General features: G+C 42.1%; 1 protein-coding gene across 6 annotated transcripts in view; it reads right to left on the reverse strand.

Moving 5' to 3' along the window:
* The window catches only part of tmtc1 (transmembrane O-mannosyltransferase targeting cadherins 1), a 128,802-nt gene that overhangs the window by 13,260 nt on the left and 96,746 nt on the right, over window positions 1-18,796 (reverse strand). For 3 of the 6 annotated variants that reach the window (XM_063905481.1, XM_063905482.1, XM_063905480.1), the window contains 4 exons: window positions 13,908-14,043; window positions 3,590-3,734; window positions 3,313-3,450; window positions 2,260-2,382 (listed from right to left, as the gene is read on the reverse strand). In XM_063905481.1, coding sequence (XP_063761551.1) covers window positions 2,260-2,382; window positions 3,313-3,450; window positions 3,590-3,734; window positions 13,908-14,043 — 542 coding nt within the window. Of the gene's footprint in view, window positions 1-2,259; window positions 2,383-3,312; window positions 3,760-13,907; window positions 14,044-18,796 lie in introns of those variants that run through there. The other 3 variants (XR_010167797.1, XR_010167796.1, XR_010167795.1) reach the window with 2 other exon arrangements.

Genomic DNA, 18,796 nt, shown 5'->3' on the forward strand with positions numbered 1-18,796 from the left:
TGCTAAAATGGACTAGGTTTAAAAAGCTAACATAGATACAGTGGGGAGAACAAGTATTTGATACACTGCCGATTTTGCAGGTTTTCCCTTTTACAAAACATGTAGAGGTCTGTAATTTTTATCATAGGTACTCTTCAACTGTGAGTGACGGAATCTAAAACAAAAATCCAGAAAATCACATTGTATGATTTTTAAATAATTAATTTGCATTTTATTGCATGACATAAGTATTTGATACATCACAAAAACAGAACTTAATATTTGGTACAGAAACCTTTGTTTGCAATTACAGAGAGCAGATGTTTGCTGTAGTTTTTGACCAGGTTTGCACACACTGCAGCAGGGATTTTGGCCCACTCCTCCATGCAGATCTTCTCCAGATCCTTCAGGTTTCGGGGCTGTCGCTGGGCAATACGGAGTTTCAGCTCCCTCCAAAGAGTTTCTATTGGGTTCAGGTCTGGAGACTGGCTAGGCCACTCCAGGACCTTGAGATGCTTTCTACGGAGCCACTCCTTAGTTGCCCTGGCTGTGTGTTTTGGGTCGTTGTCATGCTGGAAGACCCAGCCACGACCCATCTTCAATGCTCTTACTGAGGGAAGGAGGTTGTTGGCCAAGATCTCGCGATACATGGCCCCATCAATCCTCCCCTCAATACGCTGCAGTCGTCCTGTCCCCTTTGCAGAAAAGCATCCCCAAAGAATGATGTTTCCACCTCCATGCTTCACGGTTGGGATGGTGTTCTTGGGGTTGTACTCATCCTTGTTCTTCCTCCAAACATGACGAGTGGAGTTTAGACCAAAAAGCTCTATTTTTGTCTCATCAGACCAAATGACCTTCTCCCATTCCTCCTCTGGATCATCCAGATAGTCATTGGCAAACTTCAGACGGGCCAGGACATGCGCTGGCTTGAGCAGGGGGACTGCGTGCGCTGCAGGATTTTAATCCATGACGGCGTAGTGTGTTACTAATGGTTTTCTTTGAGACAGTGGTCCCACCTTTCAAGTCATTGACCAGGTCCTGCCGTGTAGTTCTGGGCTGATCCCTCACCTTCCTCATGATCATTGATGCCCCACGAGGTGAGATCTTGCATGGAGCCCAAGACCGAGGGAGATTGACCATCATCTTGAACTTCTTCCATTTTCTAATAATTGCACCAACAGTTGTTGCCTTCTCACCAAGCTGCTTGCCTATTGTCCTGTAGCCCATCCCAGCCTTGTGCAGGTCTACAATTTTATCCCTGATGTCCTTACACAGCTCTCTGGTCTTGGCCATTGTGGAGAGGTTGGAGTCTGTTTGATTGAGTGTGTGGACAGGTCTCTTTTATACAGGTAACAAGTTCAAACAGGTGCAGTTAATACAAGTAATTAGTGGAGAACAGGAGGGTTTCCTAAAGGAAAACTAACAGGTCTGTAAGAGCCGGAATTCTTACTGGTTGGTAGGTAATCAAATACTTATGTCATTCAATAAAATGCTAATTAATTATTTAAAAATCATACAATGTGATTTTCTGGATTTTTGTTGTAGAATCCGTCGCTCACAGTTGAAGTGTACCTATGATAAAAAAAAAAATACAGACCTCTACATGCTTTGTAAGTGGGAAAACCTGCAAAATCGGCAATGTATCAAATACTTGTTCTCCCCACTGTATAAGGAACGGCTCTCCGTTATTTATAAGCTGTATATCTAATGTTATTAATATAGGATATAAATACATTAGACCACAGCCACTTAGTAACATTTAGTTTTTCACAGCAACGGAGCTGCTTGTTATCCACCATCTTTAATTAGAGAGCATCTTTGTTTTAAGTCATTTGTCAATCAGTGTCCTGCAAGAGCTCCTTGCAGCCTTTAATTTCAATACACAAGCTCCGTAGGCCCTCCCTATTAATGCAAGGGCCCCATCTCACCCTGGTATCAGGCTGGTGTCAATGTACACGACTAGGATGAGAGAACGTAGTCTATGTTAAGTTGGTGGAGATATTTTATCCTGGATCATGGTGGTAGATCGATCGACTGAAAGGGGGAGATTCCAATTTCTAGAGAAATGTCGCTATCGTGGCTTAAAACTGTTGTTGCATCAGCTGCAATGAGGTGACTGCTATGTTCCTAAATCAATACATTATTCAAACTCCTACATTGTTTTTCATCAAATTGCAACACTTCCAATTTCTTGGAAGTTGGATTAAATTTGAGGGGTATTTGGATGGAAACCTGGCTAAAGAGAGGCGGAGAGAGAGGAGGATGAAGACAGAGCAGTACCTGGAAGGCTCGGTCCAGCTGGTTCATCTCTCTGAGCTGGTTTCCTTTGGAGAAATACAGCTCTGCTCTCACGGTCAAATCACTGGGACTCTGCTGCAGGGCTTGGTCCAGAGCAGCCAGCGCCTGGTATGGACACAAACGGTCATAAACATACAGGCATACATGAGCGTATCTCATCTTGCTAATTGTTTGGATTCACTGAGAATCACAGCAGTACTGATATGAGTATGAGAGACAGCATAATCATTATTAAATCATTAATGTATTAATTTGTGTGGCTTAAGCAAACTCCATGTTGTTGTGACGTGCAGTTAGAAACAAAGTGTACGTACATTGTACATTTTGTATAGCAGGATAATCCCCACATATAAAACCACTAACATCATTTTTAAAGCGCAAATGTAATCGGCAGAAGTAAAAAAGCAATTTTTAGGCAACTAACAAACTGCATTACGGTCACACAGCTTCCCCACTGCTAAGCTAAAGGTGGCTAGCGTTCAGCGTGATGCTGTTTTCTCATTTAGTCACCTGATAGCAACCGCCTTTTAAAGACGGATAGAAGCTTCAACATTCACCAGCGGGGTATTTACTGATGTCTTTAACTCAGAAAGAAATGTGAATATCTGTGCAGCTTGTGTTAACCACATACCTTATTTCAGGAATGTAACCACAAACACATTAAAAAAACGTTGACTTTGAGAAGAGGGAACCGCAAGTGGTAAAATAATAACTCATTCCAGGGTTTGAGGACTAATATCTGCACCAATCTATATAACAATAGTGACAAACATGTCCACCGATTCCACACTGGAGCTTGTATCAGTATGCATGTAAGCCTTTAGTGGTTCTGTAGACTTTAGTGTGAACACTGTTCTTCCTGAGAAACTGGATCATAGGGAAGTGCAGATGGTGATGACAGAACAACGAGTGGCAGCTGCTGTTCAGATATACAGCAGAGGTTATGAGTTTCCATGGTAACATCTCCTGCTGAGTTTATCATAACTGTGTGTTACCTTAGCTCTATGAGACACACACTTACAGTCACACTCTCACCTGTGTGTAGTTTCCGCGCTTGCTGTAGATGGCAGAAAGAAGGCGGTAACACTCAATGCAGCCGCCCTCTCTGGATATGATGTCCAGCGTCATCTTCTCCGACTCTTTGCTGCGACCAGCCATAGCTAATACCTGAGCCTGGGACACAATGAGTGTGTCAATTGTATGTGTGTGTGTGTGTGTGTAAAATCCATTTTTTTCGGCAAACAGTTTCCATGATTCAATGAGTGTGTGCGTGTGTGTATGTGTATATGTGTGTCTGTGTGTGTGTGTTGACCAGAGCCAGCCAGATGTCGGTGCTGTGGGGCTGCAGGGCAGCAGCCTCGCTGTACACCTGCAGGGCCTCGTCGTAGCGGCCCGTGTTGTAGTAGAGAGCTCCAAGCGGAGTCAGGATGTCCACCTTCCTCGACACCTGCAGCGCCCTGCAGGAAGGTCATGCTTGTCTTTCTGTTTTTAAGGTGCCATACACAGTGAAAAACATCTAAATGTGTATACTAACTTTAGTTACCAAGGTAGCTGCTTCTTCAGTAAAGAAGCCCTTGAGGCCTTGCCGATTACAGAGAATGCCAAGTTTTCTCACGTGATGTTTAATATCCAATATTATCAGAAAATGTAACATCCAACACTATCACTATATTTACCAATACAGATATCCAAGTATTAATATTTTAAACATTTGGTAAGAGCTGTTCATATAATGACTTAAAAAGTCGACAGTGACACTTATTTTACATACAATTTAAATGATACCTTCTTTTAATTGAACAGTGGTGAACCGTCAAGGCCAGCGAGGCCTTCTCTACTGGCCCTGACGCTATCAGAGTTCAGGCCAGCAGTATCTCTGAATAACGTTTTAATATAACGTTATTCAGTAAATAACACATAATAACGTTTTAATACAGTTATTTTCATGTATTACATTTTATTATTTCCAATAAACTATTCTCTTCATCAGGGCTGGACTGGCATCTGAAAAGGCCCGGGCACTTTTGATCACCCAAGGGCCAAGCGCCATTTTTATATATATATATATAGCTTACTGAATGGAATCCCCCCCCCCCACCAAAACGTTTCTAGTTGTCTAGGCATAAACTGTAATGCAACTTGAGACAGATCAAAAGAGCGTAAGCTAGTCATTATGTCTAACAGTGGTTTTTTTTCGGACACTCGTCATTTTTTTCACCACAGCAAAACCAAGTGACCGCTTCTTATTGCTTAGGCTTCCAACATAACTTGTTAAAGTTCCGTGTACAATACGCCTTGAAACATCCAACTGCGTTGTCTCAACCATGAAGAAATTGAAACATCCATTGCTTTAATGCTTTCCAGAACACAACGTGGTGAATGGTAGGATAGCCTATCCATGACCACCACAGGAAAATGCAACTCATAAAGACACGATTAAAATATCAGATACACATTGCCAACAACAAAGCTAACATACCATGTTTTTACATGTCATGCAAATTGGAGTGAGCGCGTAGCTATCAGCTATCAGCTATCAGCTATTCCTAAACAGTAGCACGGCTAGTCAGCTTCTTACCTATCCATCTACCGTGCAAATAGGCAGCAAACTTAAGATAATACGAGATGTCTTGATAATGACGTGGCATGCCATTACAGAAGGAAAATATTACAAAAATACATTTTGTATAAAATCACAGTTGCACAACACACGACAAGCAGTAGTGTAGAAATAAGATATTTGTTGGATTAGAGAAAGTGAAAGGGGGGATGCCATAACTAACACGCACTAGCAATTACAAGACACAGCACATGTCGTCCTTGTGACAGCTGACAGCTCAAGACAAATGGAAGATTTCTATAAGCTGTCAAAACAATACAAGAAAGGTGTACGAAAATAAATCGGTACACATTTGTGACTGATTTGAGAGAGTGGGGGCGACACATTTAGTCTTAGTTTCAGGCAATAAATGGGAAAAACGCCGAAGCAGTGAATACCTAATCTGCCTAGCTAGCTAGGGTATTTCTAGACGGGACGGCACTAGCATAACTTCAAACACATCACATGACCTTGTAACAGCTCGACAAATGGAAGATTTATATGCTGGCGCAACATTACAAGAGAAGTGAATGAAAATATATCAAATGGGTACATGTTTGTGACTGATTTGAGTCAAGTCAGGATGACAACTTGGTCTCGGTTTCAGGCAATAAATGGGAAACGAAACGCCAAAGCGGTGAATAGCTACACTGCATTGGCTAGCTAGCGGGTGTGTTGAGCTGAATTCTAACCTCAATCTCTCCCTGCAGGGTCACGTCTCGTGACTCTCGTCTCTCCGTCTCCTCCGCCTCCTCCTCCTCTACATTCTCCACCACCTGTGCGCTCGTTGTCGTTGTACCGGCGGCCCCACCGCCCGAACCCGAGGTTGAGCTTGTGCTTTTGAATAAGTCGGTGATTTTTGCACATTTTGCTGCGTCGTCTTTAAGTTTTTGCTTTCTCTTTTCCATTCGCTTCTCATGGCCACTCTTTTGTTTCTCCATCTCGCGACCTCTCTATCCTCCACCATTCGCTTACAAAATTTGAGGTGATGACTTGGGTCAAGTGAGGGCCTCTAGGGAGGGGCGGGCCTTCGAGAACCAAGGAATTTCATTGGACTAGCCAAATGTGCCTCAAGAGAAGCATCCAATGGGCCACGATGTGTCATGTTTTTACCGTCGCAATCAATAAAAAATATAATATATATAATGTATGTTTTGTTTCCGGCCCTGGGAAGGCCCAAAACGTTGGAGGGCCTGGCGGGATTTGCCCGGTACGCCAGATAGCCAGTCCAGCCCTGCTCTTCATCTTATAGCTTGTCTCTGTGTTGCGCTCAGCTGTGCTGCGTCCAGTAATGGTTGTTAATGTTGGAGCTAATATCCAATCATATTTGAGCCAGAATGTGTTGCCGGGTCAAATACATCTGCCTGAGGCCTTCAGAATCAACAGTGCGGGCATTGTAACTTAAATCAAGTGGCAATAAAACTGTTGCACTGACCAATCAGATTTCGAGTTGGTGAGACGTGTCGGTGAGACGTGTCGTGGAGCGACCAATAGTTCCAAACACTGTAAGTTCCAGCCGTGAACCCCAGTCATTTTCAGTGTTTCTGAGGCAAGATCCCTGGTAAGATGATGAAATTACTACCTTTTTTTGAATTTTTAGCAGACCTCAAATGAACTTAGTTAATAGCGGTATTTTATGCAGCCAACTTTAGTTAATGTTTATCGTAAGATAATAGCTCGTTATATTCTAAATGCAGTTAGCTTTAACGTTTGCTAACATCAGCAACACTTTGTTTGCTACCGTTACCATAACCAGATATCAGTACATTTACCTAAAACAAATTGCAGTTATTGGTGTTCATTGGCATAGAGTTCAGTTATTATTTATTGTTAAAGTTAGCAACATTTAGTTTTGACCGTATTAGTACATCTAATTACAATGAATGGTAGCTAGCTCAACTAGCTTGTATCTAGCAAGGTTGTTATTCAGGAATTAACGTTACACACATCATTTTTCTAGGCAGTGCATCAATGACAAGTGATAAGCAGCATAAATGTGGATGATCAATTAAAACAAAGTATAACTGCAGGTAGCTAATTACTTCACATATTTTTCTGTTGAAGAGCTGACACGTGAAAGCATGGGAGGCTAACTTTGATGACCAGAGGTTTGTTCAAATTCTGCAAACAGAGGAGAACGTTGGAGGCAAGTCGTTTTTTTTTTAACTTTTAAATTTGAATGCTTTTCAGTAAACATTCAAAATTGTTGATTCAAGCAACCCTTTGTCCAGCTCCATGTGTGTTCGCAGAGAACTAACGTTACCTCCTCAGACTGTTTGCATGTGTTCAGAGGATCCAAAAAGCAAAAAGGTATGTAATTGTCATAATTTTTCATTAATGTTTAAGTTAATTTATTTATTTATAAGGACAACGCATTAATTGACATTTCTGTAAATGAGCCAGTGTTAGCCAGCTGGCTAATTTTCAACTGCAGTCCTTTGGCAAGATGTTTTAAAAAGGACTAAAGTGATAAACAATAATATAAACAATTACATTACCTCTCCATCTTTCATACCTGCAAACTAGTCACCTTTCGGCGAAATTCGCCGTTTTCAACTCAAAATATGTCATTGACGTGAATCGTGTAGATCCGAAGAGTTTTTTTTAGGGGGGGGGGGCTGACCGACGACTGACCAACCAACCAACCATAGACTGTATAACCGACTGTATAATGAGCAAGAAACAAGTTTGCTATCTTCACAATAAATCAAATCTTTGTTCAAATGACTCGCGTTCCACGACCACCGACCAATCATAAGCAAGATAAACCACAGCGTGCGTTTTTTTACCCATCGGTCCCTCTTGGAGTGGAGTGCTCAGTCGTCAGCGAGTGGTTCTTCTGGACAATTTTCTAACCTAGAAAAAAGCTAACCTCAGTGAATTGTGTTAAAGTTAGCCTAGCTAGACCAGTTCTACGTCACCTCGTTCAATGCGAAAAGAAGACATTTGTGAAGGCTAATCTCCACAGCATCCGTCTTGTTATCTGATATTACTGGCGGCTATGTCATTGTGGTCAGATATGAGAGGGATGAAAACGAACACGTAATGAACAAATACACATCCGTGTGTGGTTTAGTGAGTAGCTAGTAGTGGTGCAACGGATGATCCGTGATCCGTTCGGATCAATTATTTCAGTTTTGCATTCATCAACTTTTTAGTAGCTACGAAAAGTTTGGAGTTACGAACAAAATCTACAAACGCTGGCGACCGTGTGTAGAGTTTGTTTAAAGTTTTCGTAAGCACATATAACGCTTCACTGTTGGAAATGACATTATTCATATTGCGCTGTGTTATGTACACAAGACGCAGATGCCTTTGAAACACGCGATCTAAAAACGAAAACATATTTTATATGTAGTAACAATTGTTGGCAATTGGCAGGTTTAAGATCCAGATAAGGTTCATGGTTGTGAATTATCTATGTAAATCGACTCTATAGATTACACGTTCATTCTACATGTTGAATGATGATAGCGTAATACAAATATAGGCTATACATACAATGACAAAACTGCCGTGGGCTATATGTTATCCGTATCCTTTGTTAAAATTAATGTTCAATAGCTCTATGCCAATGGGAACAACAGAACGTGCGCATTACACATGGACCAATGCGACACGTTCATTACGGCCGTGGACCAATAAACACTCAGTGACGTACGCAATCCAACCGGCATTTGCGTGTTTAACACTGGCGTTACCGCCGCTTAACTTAAATAATGAAGAACTGCTTTTAATTACGACTTGGCCGAGATCTTAACGTGCTGTTCATGCGTTTCCCATGAATAGCCTACTACTATAACTCGGAGCGGAGCAGGATATAATGCGCATGCGCGGCGTTGCTAGGCAACGTGTACAAAGCGAGAGTACAGGTCGTTTTGGTCAGAGCTATGAAGAGAATATATTTGAGGAAGCTCATACATATGATGGGTCACCTGCTGCCACCAGATGCTGACACAGACCAAGAATTCTGCGTTTCAATGTTGACCAGGCGCTTCCCAGTTTTCAGCATGGAGAGGATGTTGTCAAGTGGTGAGCCGTCGTCTTCAATACAGGGAAGTACCCTGCACTGTGTCAGGCAGTCAAGGCTGCCCTCTCAATTTTCCATGGTGCCCTGGTTGAGTCTTCCTTCAGTGTCATGGGGACCATCATTGATCAACGATCAACGTCAATGAAGATCTCCACCCTCAGTGCTGTGCAGACTGTTAAATACACTTTGCAGACCAGGAACCAGACTGGGGTGGAAATGTTCAGAAGGGATGATTTGAGGTTTGGGGAGGTAGATAGGAGGTTGTGTTCTAACATTAGTGCAGCTGGAACTAGGGACAAAGCCCAACGACAGGAAAATCAGCTTGTAATCAGAGAAAGGAGGGTTGAGTTTGGCTGCCAGCCATCTACCAGTGCTGCTAGTAATAGGGCAGAGGTGGTGGAGAACGATAGTGTGGCCCGAAAGAGGCACATTGCCAAGCAGCGAAAACGGGCCCTTGAAAGGCTTGTCCAGGCCAAAAGGATGAAAAAATGAAAATAATATTACGTTGATATGTTGCCAAATTTGGCCAATGGGATTTACTGTTTACCTGTCCTGAATGCTTTTCCCATTCAAAATGTTTTTAACTGACCAGTTTATGGGTCAATAAATGTGCCATTGTTACCATAAGAAAAGGTTGTCTTTTCCCTTTCCCTTTTCCCTGCTGGACAGGTTACACCTATATAATGTGAGTGCATGGCCATGTCTACTTCAAACATGGCTTACGTTTAACATATAGGTTAAATTAAAATTAGGCAAGAGTATGTGCCAACGACATATCACACAGAACAACTAGCCTACCTGTAAACCAATCAGACAGTCTGAGATCGCCAATTTAACTTAGGCTATAATCAAGTTTGTCCATTTGGGCAGAGGAAAAAGCATGTCAAGAAAAAAATAATAAAATAAGCGTAACCTGAGTAGCCAATTGCCTCTTGCTGGAATGAGTCATTTACCAACAAAGATCCAGACTTCTGGTGTGATGCCAAGAACTGCTGGGCTTCCTTCACCGAAAAGAAGCGCCGTCTCGCCCCGTCGTCAGCCCTGATGAACAGTCGCGCTGATACAGTAGTGAAGGCTTAAGCTTGAGAGAGAACAGCTGACGCATGACTTCTTTGTACTCAGCTCGCTGGTCCATCACCTCAGGACAGTAATCGTTGTATAAGTACACCGACTCGCCGTCATATTTTAGGTCATCTCGCTTCTTGCGGGCAGCACAAATGAGTCCGCTGAGGCAAGTTGTTATTTTTTTGATTGTTTACCGCCGGGTTTAGAAATATTGGCTGGCTAAGACTGTTAATGTACCATTTAAAATGTAATTGTAGCGAGGTTAGGATTAATTCGATTGAATAATATTGAAAATAGAGACTGTGTGGCAGGAGCCTGGAAAAACACCACTACTCCATTCCACTCACCAACCGGAAGTCCATTTTTTTTTTTATTTGAATGTTTTTCTGCCTTAATGCAGCATTCATTCTTTTCTGCTTTTTCAGTGCTCTCTCTGCTTTTCTTCTCATTGCTTTTTCACGTCTCAGTTCTTCCCTCAGGTCTTCTTGACTGGCTCCTGGCTGACTGGCTCCTGGCTGACTGGGACCTGGTTGACTGGCTCCTGGCTGACTGGATCCTGGTGCACCTGAACCTGGCTGACTGGCTCCTGGTTCACTAACTTCTGGTTCACTGACTACATACTCACTATCTCCTGGCATGTCCCTCTCAGTCATCTCATAACTGCCCTCTCTTCCCTGAATTTCTCCCTCAATCTCTGTAATAACAATAAATTGTTGTTGTTGTTGTTACATGGCAGGAGTGTAGTTTAGACATGAAATGGGAAATATTAGCCTAGCAAGTATAATTATGTGTTCATATGTATCATACCGAAGTTTGTTGCTACACAATAGGTGTGGTCAGTGGTCATTGCAGTAACCGTTACCAATGCTTGCAGGATTTTCAGTGAAAGGGGCTTCCTCCTCTTAGTCCGAGGGCAATGTACAAATATGCTTATGAATACCAATAGAAGTTGGGCATCCCTGTCTCAGGCAGTAGTAGAGGCTCCCTGGCTCTCTGTTTTTGTTGTTCACACATGCACACATCTTTACACACTTACAATACACACACACACCACCATTTTGTCTTGTCCTGCTGTTTCTTATTACATTGCCAACATTGAACCCATTTAATAAATTATTTTATTTATTTAATACCTAAATTTGTGTCAGCCTCCCTTCTATGTTGCGGTCTCATCAGCCGGGCTGTAACACCTGACAAGTGTTTTCTTGAATGCAGTTGGTTGCCTTGTAAATTTTGCACTATTGACCAAACTTGCTTATTTATTATTTAAATAAGAGTTACAGGCACTTGTTGTTGTATGTGACAGTCTTAAAACAGTTGTGTTATTTGTCATGATACATGCTTGCATATAAATACATGCTTGTGTTGAATGTGAAAGTCTTAAAACAAATAATTAAAAGTATGTGGAAGTCTTAAAATAATATCAGTGATTGTGTTGTGGAGCTAGGTTACCACATTTGTCTCAAAAAACAAACAAAAAACTGGATACTAACAGAATGAATGGCCACTCGCTAACTAGCACATTAAAACACCAAATGTTTGACAATCAAGGTAAGTGATGTAGGCTAGTGCCGGCAAATCTTAATCTTAATATCAGAAAACGTTTAATTGTAACTACTCCATGACCTTGCGTTATGTAACGTGTGCTAACATTGTATGCTATCATGAACAAACTCTTTCCCTCGAAAAATAAAAACGAAATAAATAACTGATAAACTGATGAAGTTGTCACTCCGCCACTCTCCATACCAAATTGACATTAACTTATATACAGTAAATGTAAACGCAGTTTAAAAGTGAACATACATCGTTTCATATTTTAATATTTACCGTGTAATACAGTATTATCTGCTGCCTGTCCCATAGGAGAACTGACCGTGCAGGGATTGTTTGGAACTATGACAGTGTACATGAACCACGTGATGGCGAGATCAATCAGTGTCGTAACTCTCATTCAATGGCTCTGGCAGCATCTAGCAGGCCTATGATGACGTCAGCATTTCCACTCCTTTGATTGGATTGTCAGTGCTTACAAACAAGCGTTTGTAGCGAGATTAGCAACCTGCACAAGGTAAACTATTTCCGTGTAGATTTTAAAGCTGTTTTTTCAACCTACAATGGATGACAGCGGAGGAGAAATTGATTTTGGGAAGCTAGCAAGTCTGTCGCAGCCGGGGAAAGGGTAACAAGCAACGGTGCATTTGAACACTTTTTGGGAAAGCCGACTGGATCTACAGCTTAACAGACAAGTGTGCAGGGAAACAGCACCACAATGGTTTTTTTTACCAGGAATTCGCTAGTTGCACGGGATGCTGATTTTTATTTCCGCTTCATTGAGAGTGCGCTTATAAACTTCCGTTCTAAGGTAGGGCGAAGTGAAAAGGCTGACGTTAACGTTACCTCAGCAAGGAAAGAAGATTGCACAATTTTATACAAGATGTCTACAAGACCTGCCGAAGGTTAGCATCAGTGATGTACATCGGCTGGTACAAGCAGCAAGCTTAGCCCCGAGGAGCAAAAGAGAAAAGGGGTTCAAGATGTACATATCGAGTTATGCGTTTTGCAACAGGTTGCATAGTAACAATAAGTGAGCTCACATCAACTGGTAGCTAGCTATGTGTGTGTGTAGCATGAGCTACAGATTTCTTTTCGTTTTGTAACCCTGTCATGTAAAATGATAAATAAATGACCTAAACCCAAACTTAGCTTTCATGGAAACCCCAGAAACTGGTTGTGACGGCTGCTGTTCTTTACTGTATGTTCAGTATAATCCATGTAGGGTCCAATTATTTTTATTGGCCAGTGGTAGGTAAGTGCTGGTTGTGTACCCTACATCTATGTTAAGCTGTTCTACTAACACAATTATATGTATTTATAATATAATAATAAGACAATACATTGAGACAGGTGAGACAGGCTACACAAGCGTATCTGTTTGAATGTCCTTAAATTACAGTATTCCAAACAGCAGAACTTCTGTGTATGTGATGCAATTGATAACCTAGCCTTTTCCCACACCTACTTTACTACTTGCCTGGTCAGCCTGCTCTCAGCATTCTAATTTTTCTGTGCTGTATTCAAGTAGTGTCCTAAATGTGAAATGCCAGACATTTTGTTTTAATGTGTAGATTGTCTTTGAGGACTTCCCACCTGTGGAGATATCAGTGGCAGAGTGTTCCTGTGTAGCTGGAACAGCACTCTGCAACCACAATGTTGCACTGCTATTCCAGACTGCGCACCACTCCACACTCAACCTGGCTGCTGTAGCCCCTGTCCTTAGCTGCACAACCAAACCACGGTTTAATGAGTATTTCCTTTGTGCCAGGAGCTGATCTACTATGTTGCATCAATGACCATTTGAATTCATTTGACAATTATTTTGTGTAATTAATAGGGTATGTTCTTGAGGAAAGAAAGGAGGATGGATTTTGTGTGCACATAATCAAACGTATCGGTGAGTAAAGGCTAGTGACTTTTATTTACATTATTTGATTTTCTTGTCATTTTATTAAGTAAATAGTGATGCTTCTGCTAGAGATGATGTGGTGCAGCTGTGGCTGCAGTGAAAGGAGACTTGTTGAAATGTGTTTTTTGGGTTTCTTGCTTTAGTAATGACATTCATTGTCGCTACATTGGATACCTGTCTGTGATGCAGCGCCCTGTTATACTCCGCTTCTGTATAATATTAATGGTTTCTATAGCCATAACGTGATAATAATGGTATTAAGAGGTGGATTTATTCAGGTAGGACACTACTGAAAGCCTAGGAGGGAAATGCACGGCACGCCACTGTAATTGAATTGACATGGATAACAACCTGAAATGAAAATAACTGTTATAACTGTTTGTCTGGAACCACGGTGAGCTACACCGAAGGAGCCTTGCAGCTGATCAGGATTCTGCTCCTCAATAGCAGTATGGTTGTACTTCACTCACCTCTTGTACCAAGACTCCGCTTCTGTGTTCTCATTGGATGATCGCAGTAGACGGCCCAGGTTCACCATGGCAACATAGTGCGCTGGTTTAAGTCTGACAGCCTGCTGGTAGTGAGCGGCTGCCAGCTCCCCCTCTCCTGGGGAACATGAGAGGAAAATGGAAGGAAAGGAAGTGGGAGGATGGAAGAAAGGAGTGAATACATGAACAAATGTAAGATAAATATTGCAGGAATTAAGAAGGACATTTTAAAAAAACATACACGAGGGAAAGAAGGAGAGATTTAAGAAAAAAAAAGATTTAAGAAAAGTGAGGCAGGACACATGAAAAGAAAGATTGCAGGATTATCTATTAAATGTGTTAGCCTAGACTATTCAAACTGAATACCTGCAGCAGCCCATTTACAAAAACAGAGTTGAACAACATGAAAAAACACTATTATGTGTAAATGCTTACAATTAGTGGTGCACAATATATCGGCTGCCGATATAATATCGGCCGATATGGTCAATTTTTTTACACATCGGTATCGTTCCGATGTTGAAAACAGGGCCGATGTAAACAGGCCGATAACCATTCCTGTGTATTTGACGTGTGTGTAGGCTTTGATGTAAGTGTGGGGGCAGGGATGTTTGTTTTTGCACGAGCGTATACATTTACACATCACATAATGTGACATAATTTGCTGACGACACGACCGTCATCGGCCTGATCACAGATGGCGACGAGTGGCGTACAGAGAGGAGGTCAGAGCCCTGACATCTGGGTGCCAGGACAACAACCTCCATCTCAACATCAGCAAAACAAAGGAGCTGATTGTGGACTTCAGGAAGAGGCAGAGCGAGGCACACACCCCCATCACCATCAACGGGACTCCTGTGGAGAGAGTCAGCAGCTCCAGGTTCCTCGGGGTAAACATCAGTGAGGACCTGACATGGACACATCACACTAGGGTCATATCCAAGACGGCTCGACAGCGGCTCTTCTTCCTCCGCAGGCTGCGGAAGTTCAACTTGGACTCCAGGATACTCTGCAACTTCTACAGGTGCACCATCGAGAGTATCCTGACTGGCTGCATCACTGCCTGGTATGGCAGTTGGACCGCCCTCAACCGCAAGACTCTAGAGAGGGTGGTGAAAACTGCTCACCACATCACCAGGACGGAGCTGCCATCCATGGAGGACCTCTACACCCAGCGGTGAAGGAGGAAGGCCGGTAGGATATTAAAGGACATCTGGCAGACTGTACCGCAGCATCCGGACCAAGACCACCAGACTCAGGGACAGTTTTATACCACAGGCTATAAGACTGCTGAACTCCTGAGCTCTGTGAATGTCTACTCACATCTGTTTATAGTACACACACACATCACTACTATATATATATATATATATATATATATATAAATTATACACATCTGCCATACACATCTGTTTATACGTAATATATGTATCTGTCCATACCTCCTCATTCAACAGTGTAAAGTATTTAAATTACTGTAAAGTGTATTTAAATACTTTCAATGTATTCCACATATGTATATATTTCAAACCCTTAAATCTTTATTGTTGTTATTGTAAATATTCTTCTCTCTTTTTGCACTATTTTATTTATCTTATTCGCACCATGTATGTTGAGTTGTTGGAGGAGCATGGGATATAAGATTTTCATTGTCAACATATATGTTGCATATGACAAATAAAACCTTGAAACCAACAACCCATCTTTATCATGGCTGCAGGTTGAGGAAGCCTCATGTAGTACCTCCTCTCTGATCCCTGTTGTGCCTCCTCCTGACTTCGTCACCATCTGCACACTCCAGTAGTGTTGTAGTGAAAAACTGCCTTAGAATCTGGAATCAGTTCAGGCTACAGGTAATACCTGTTTTGGCCCCAGTACATTTTAACCCTCTGTTCACTCTTTATTGATCTGGAAAGACCTAGGGATTTTGTCAATAAAACAGCTTTACATTAGTGGGATATTTGCTTCCTTCGACCAACTCAATCAGGTTTTCAATTTGCAGCCCACTCATTTCTTTAGATACTTGCAAGTCAGATATTTAGTTCGCAAACATTTTCCTGGCTTCCCTGCCCTATCTTCCCATGCTCTCACTAATGCCATACTTGATGTTAACCCGAGTCTCAAAGGTTCGATGTAAACTGTCTCTTTGATTGTACCTTGTTTCACAGAATGAATCCTTGTATTAATGCCGGTTCATGCATGAGGTGTAATATGTATCTGTTATGCTCAAAATCCCACAAATAAATCATTAAAAAAATACATATATATATACATATATATATGTATGTATATATATATACACAAATATATACACATATATACATACATATATACAGTGGGGCAAAAAAGTATTTAGTCAGCCACCAATTGTGCAAGTTCTCCCATTTAAAAAGATGAGAGATGCCTGTAATTTTCATCAAAGGTACACTTCAACTATGAGAGACAGAATGGGGGAAACAATCCAGGAAATCACATTGTAGGATTTTTAATGAATTAATTGGTAAATTCCTCTGTAAAATAAGTATTTGGTCACCTACAAACAAGCAAGATTTCTGGCTCTCACAGACCTGTAACTTCTTCTTTAAGAGGCTCCTCTGTCCTCCACTCGTTACCTGTATTAATGGCACCTTTTTGAACTCATTATCGGTATAAAAGACACCTGTCCACAACCTCAAACAGTCATACTCCAAACTCCACTATGGCCAAGACCAAAGACTGTCAAAGGAGACCAGAGACAAAATTGTAGACCTGCACCAGGCTGGGAAAACTGAATCTGCAATAGGTAAGCAGCTTGGTGTGAAGAAATCAACTGTGGGAGCAATTATTAGAAAATGGAAGACATACAAGACCACTGCTAATCTCCCTCGATCTGGGGCTTCACGCAAGATCTCACCCCGTGGGGTCAAAATGATCACAAGAACGGTGAGCAAAAATCCCAGAACCACACGGGGGGACTTAGTGAATGACCTGCAAAGAGCTGGGACCAAAGTAACAGGCTACCATCAGTAACACACTACGCCGCCAGGGACTTAAATCCTGCAGTTCCAGACGTGTCCCCCTGCTTAAGCCAGTACATGTCCAGGCCCGTCTGAAGTTTGCTGAAGAGCATTTGGATGATCCAGAAGAGGATTGGGAGAATGTCATATGGTCAGATGAAACCAAAATAGAACTTTTTGGTAAAAACTCAACTCATCGTGTTTGGAAGAGAAAGAATGCAGAGTTGCATCCAAAGAACACCATACCTACTGTGAAGCATGGGGGTGGAAACATCATGCTTTGGGGCTGTTTTTCTGCAAAGGGACCAGGACGACTGATCTGTGTAAAGGAAAGAATGAATGGGGCCATGTATCGTGAGACTTGAGTGAAAACCTCCCTCCATCAGCAAGGGCACTGAAGATGAAGCGTGGCTGGGTCTTTCAGCATGACAACGATCCCAAACACACCACCAGGGCAACGAAGGAGTGGCTTCGTAAGAAGAATTTCAAGGTCCTGGAGTGGCCTAGCCAGTCTAAATACTTTTTTGCCCCACTGTATATATATACACTATATAGACAAAAGTATTGAGACACTCCTCTTAATTAATGAATTCAGGTGTTTCCTTCAGTCCCACTGCCACAGGTGTATAAAATGAACACCTAACCATGCAATCTGCCTTTACATACTTTTGTGAAGGAATGGGTCGTTCTAAAGACCTCACTGAACTCCAACCTGGTCCTGTAATAGGATGCCACCGTTGCAACAAGTCACAGCCAAGCGCGGGATGGAATGGTGTAAAGCAGCCACTGGACTCTGGAGCATTGGAAACGTGTTCTGTGGAGGGACCAATCATCTTCTCTATCTGGCAGTCTGATGGACCAGTCTGGGTTTGGGGAATGCCAGGAGAACGTTACCTGCCCGAATGCACTGTGCCAACTGTAAAGTGTGGTGGAGGAGGGATAATGTTATGGTATGTCTTTCTGGGGTTGGTCTGGCCCCTTAGTTCCAGTGAAGGGGATTCTTAATGCTTCATCTTATCAAGTCATTCTGGACTATTTTGTGCTTCCAACTTTGTGGAAACAGTTATTTTGTTCCAGCATGACTGTGCCCCAGTGCACAAAGCAAAGTCCATAAAGGCATGGTTGGATGAGTTTGGTACGGAAGAACTGGACTGGCCCGCACAGAGCCCAAACCTCAACCCCCCTGAACACCTTTGGGATGAACTAGAACGAAGATTGGCCCTCTCGTCCAACATTCCCACAGACACACTCCAAAATCTTGTAGAGCCTTCCCAGAAGATTGGGGGCTGTTACAGCTGCAAAGGGGGGGGACCAACCTCATATTAATGCCTAAGAATTTGGAATGGGATCTCATAAAAGCTACTGTAGATGTAACGTGGAGGTGTCTCAAAACTTTTGAATAGTGATAGTGTATAACTATCTGACCCATCCAGGGAGGTCTGTTGTTCCTTCCTTCAGACTCTACCAGAGGCCTGGGAACCAGAGGTGGGACCAAGTCACTGTTTGGCAAGTCACAAGTCAGTCCCAAGTCTTAGCAGTCGCGTCCAAGTCAAGTCCCAAGTAAAGACAGAGAAGGGCAAGTCGAGTCAAAGTCCGAGTCACATCAAAGCCAAGTCACGTCCAAGTCCCAATCTTTTTCAACATGTACTCTTCACTTAATATTGCAATTATTAGACCATCGATCATCATTTTAACATCAATCTAATCTACATTCTAATTTTATAAATACAGATTGAAATATTTTCAATGTTTCTGTATTGAAATCTTTTACGATATACACATGCGCCCTAAGACCTTCAAAGTATCTTAGAGAGGATGTGAGAGTGAATATTGGGTTTGAATTGTATTAGCACGGAAGGCACCAATGTGACCATA

This window comes from Eleginops maclovinus, chromosome 17 (genome assembly GCF_036324505.1).
Source record: "Eleginops maclovinus isolate JMC-PN-2008 ecotype Puerto Natales chromosome 17, JC_Emac_rtc_rv5, whole genome shotgun sequence".
In the NCBI taxonomy this organism is placed as follows: domain Eukaryota; kingdom Metazoa; phylum Chordata; class Actinopteri; order Perciformes; family Eleginopidae; genus Eleginops; species Eleginops maclovinus.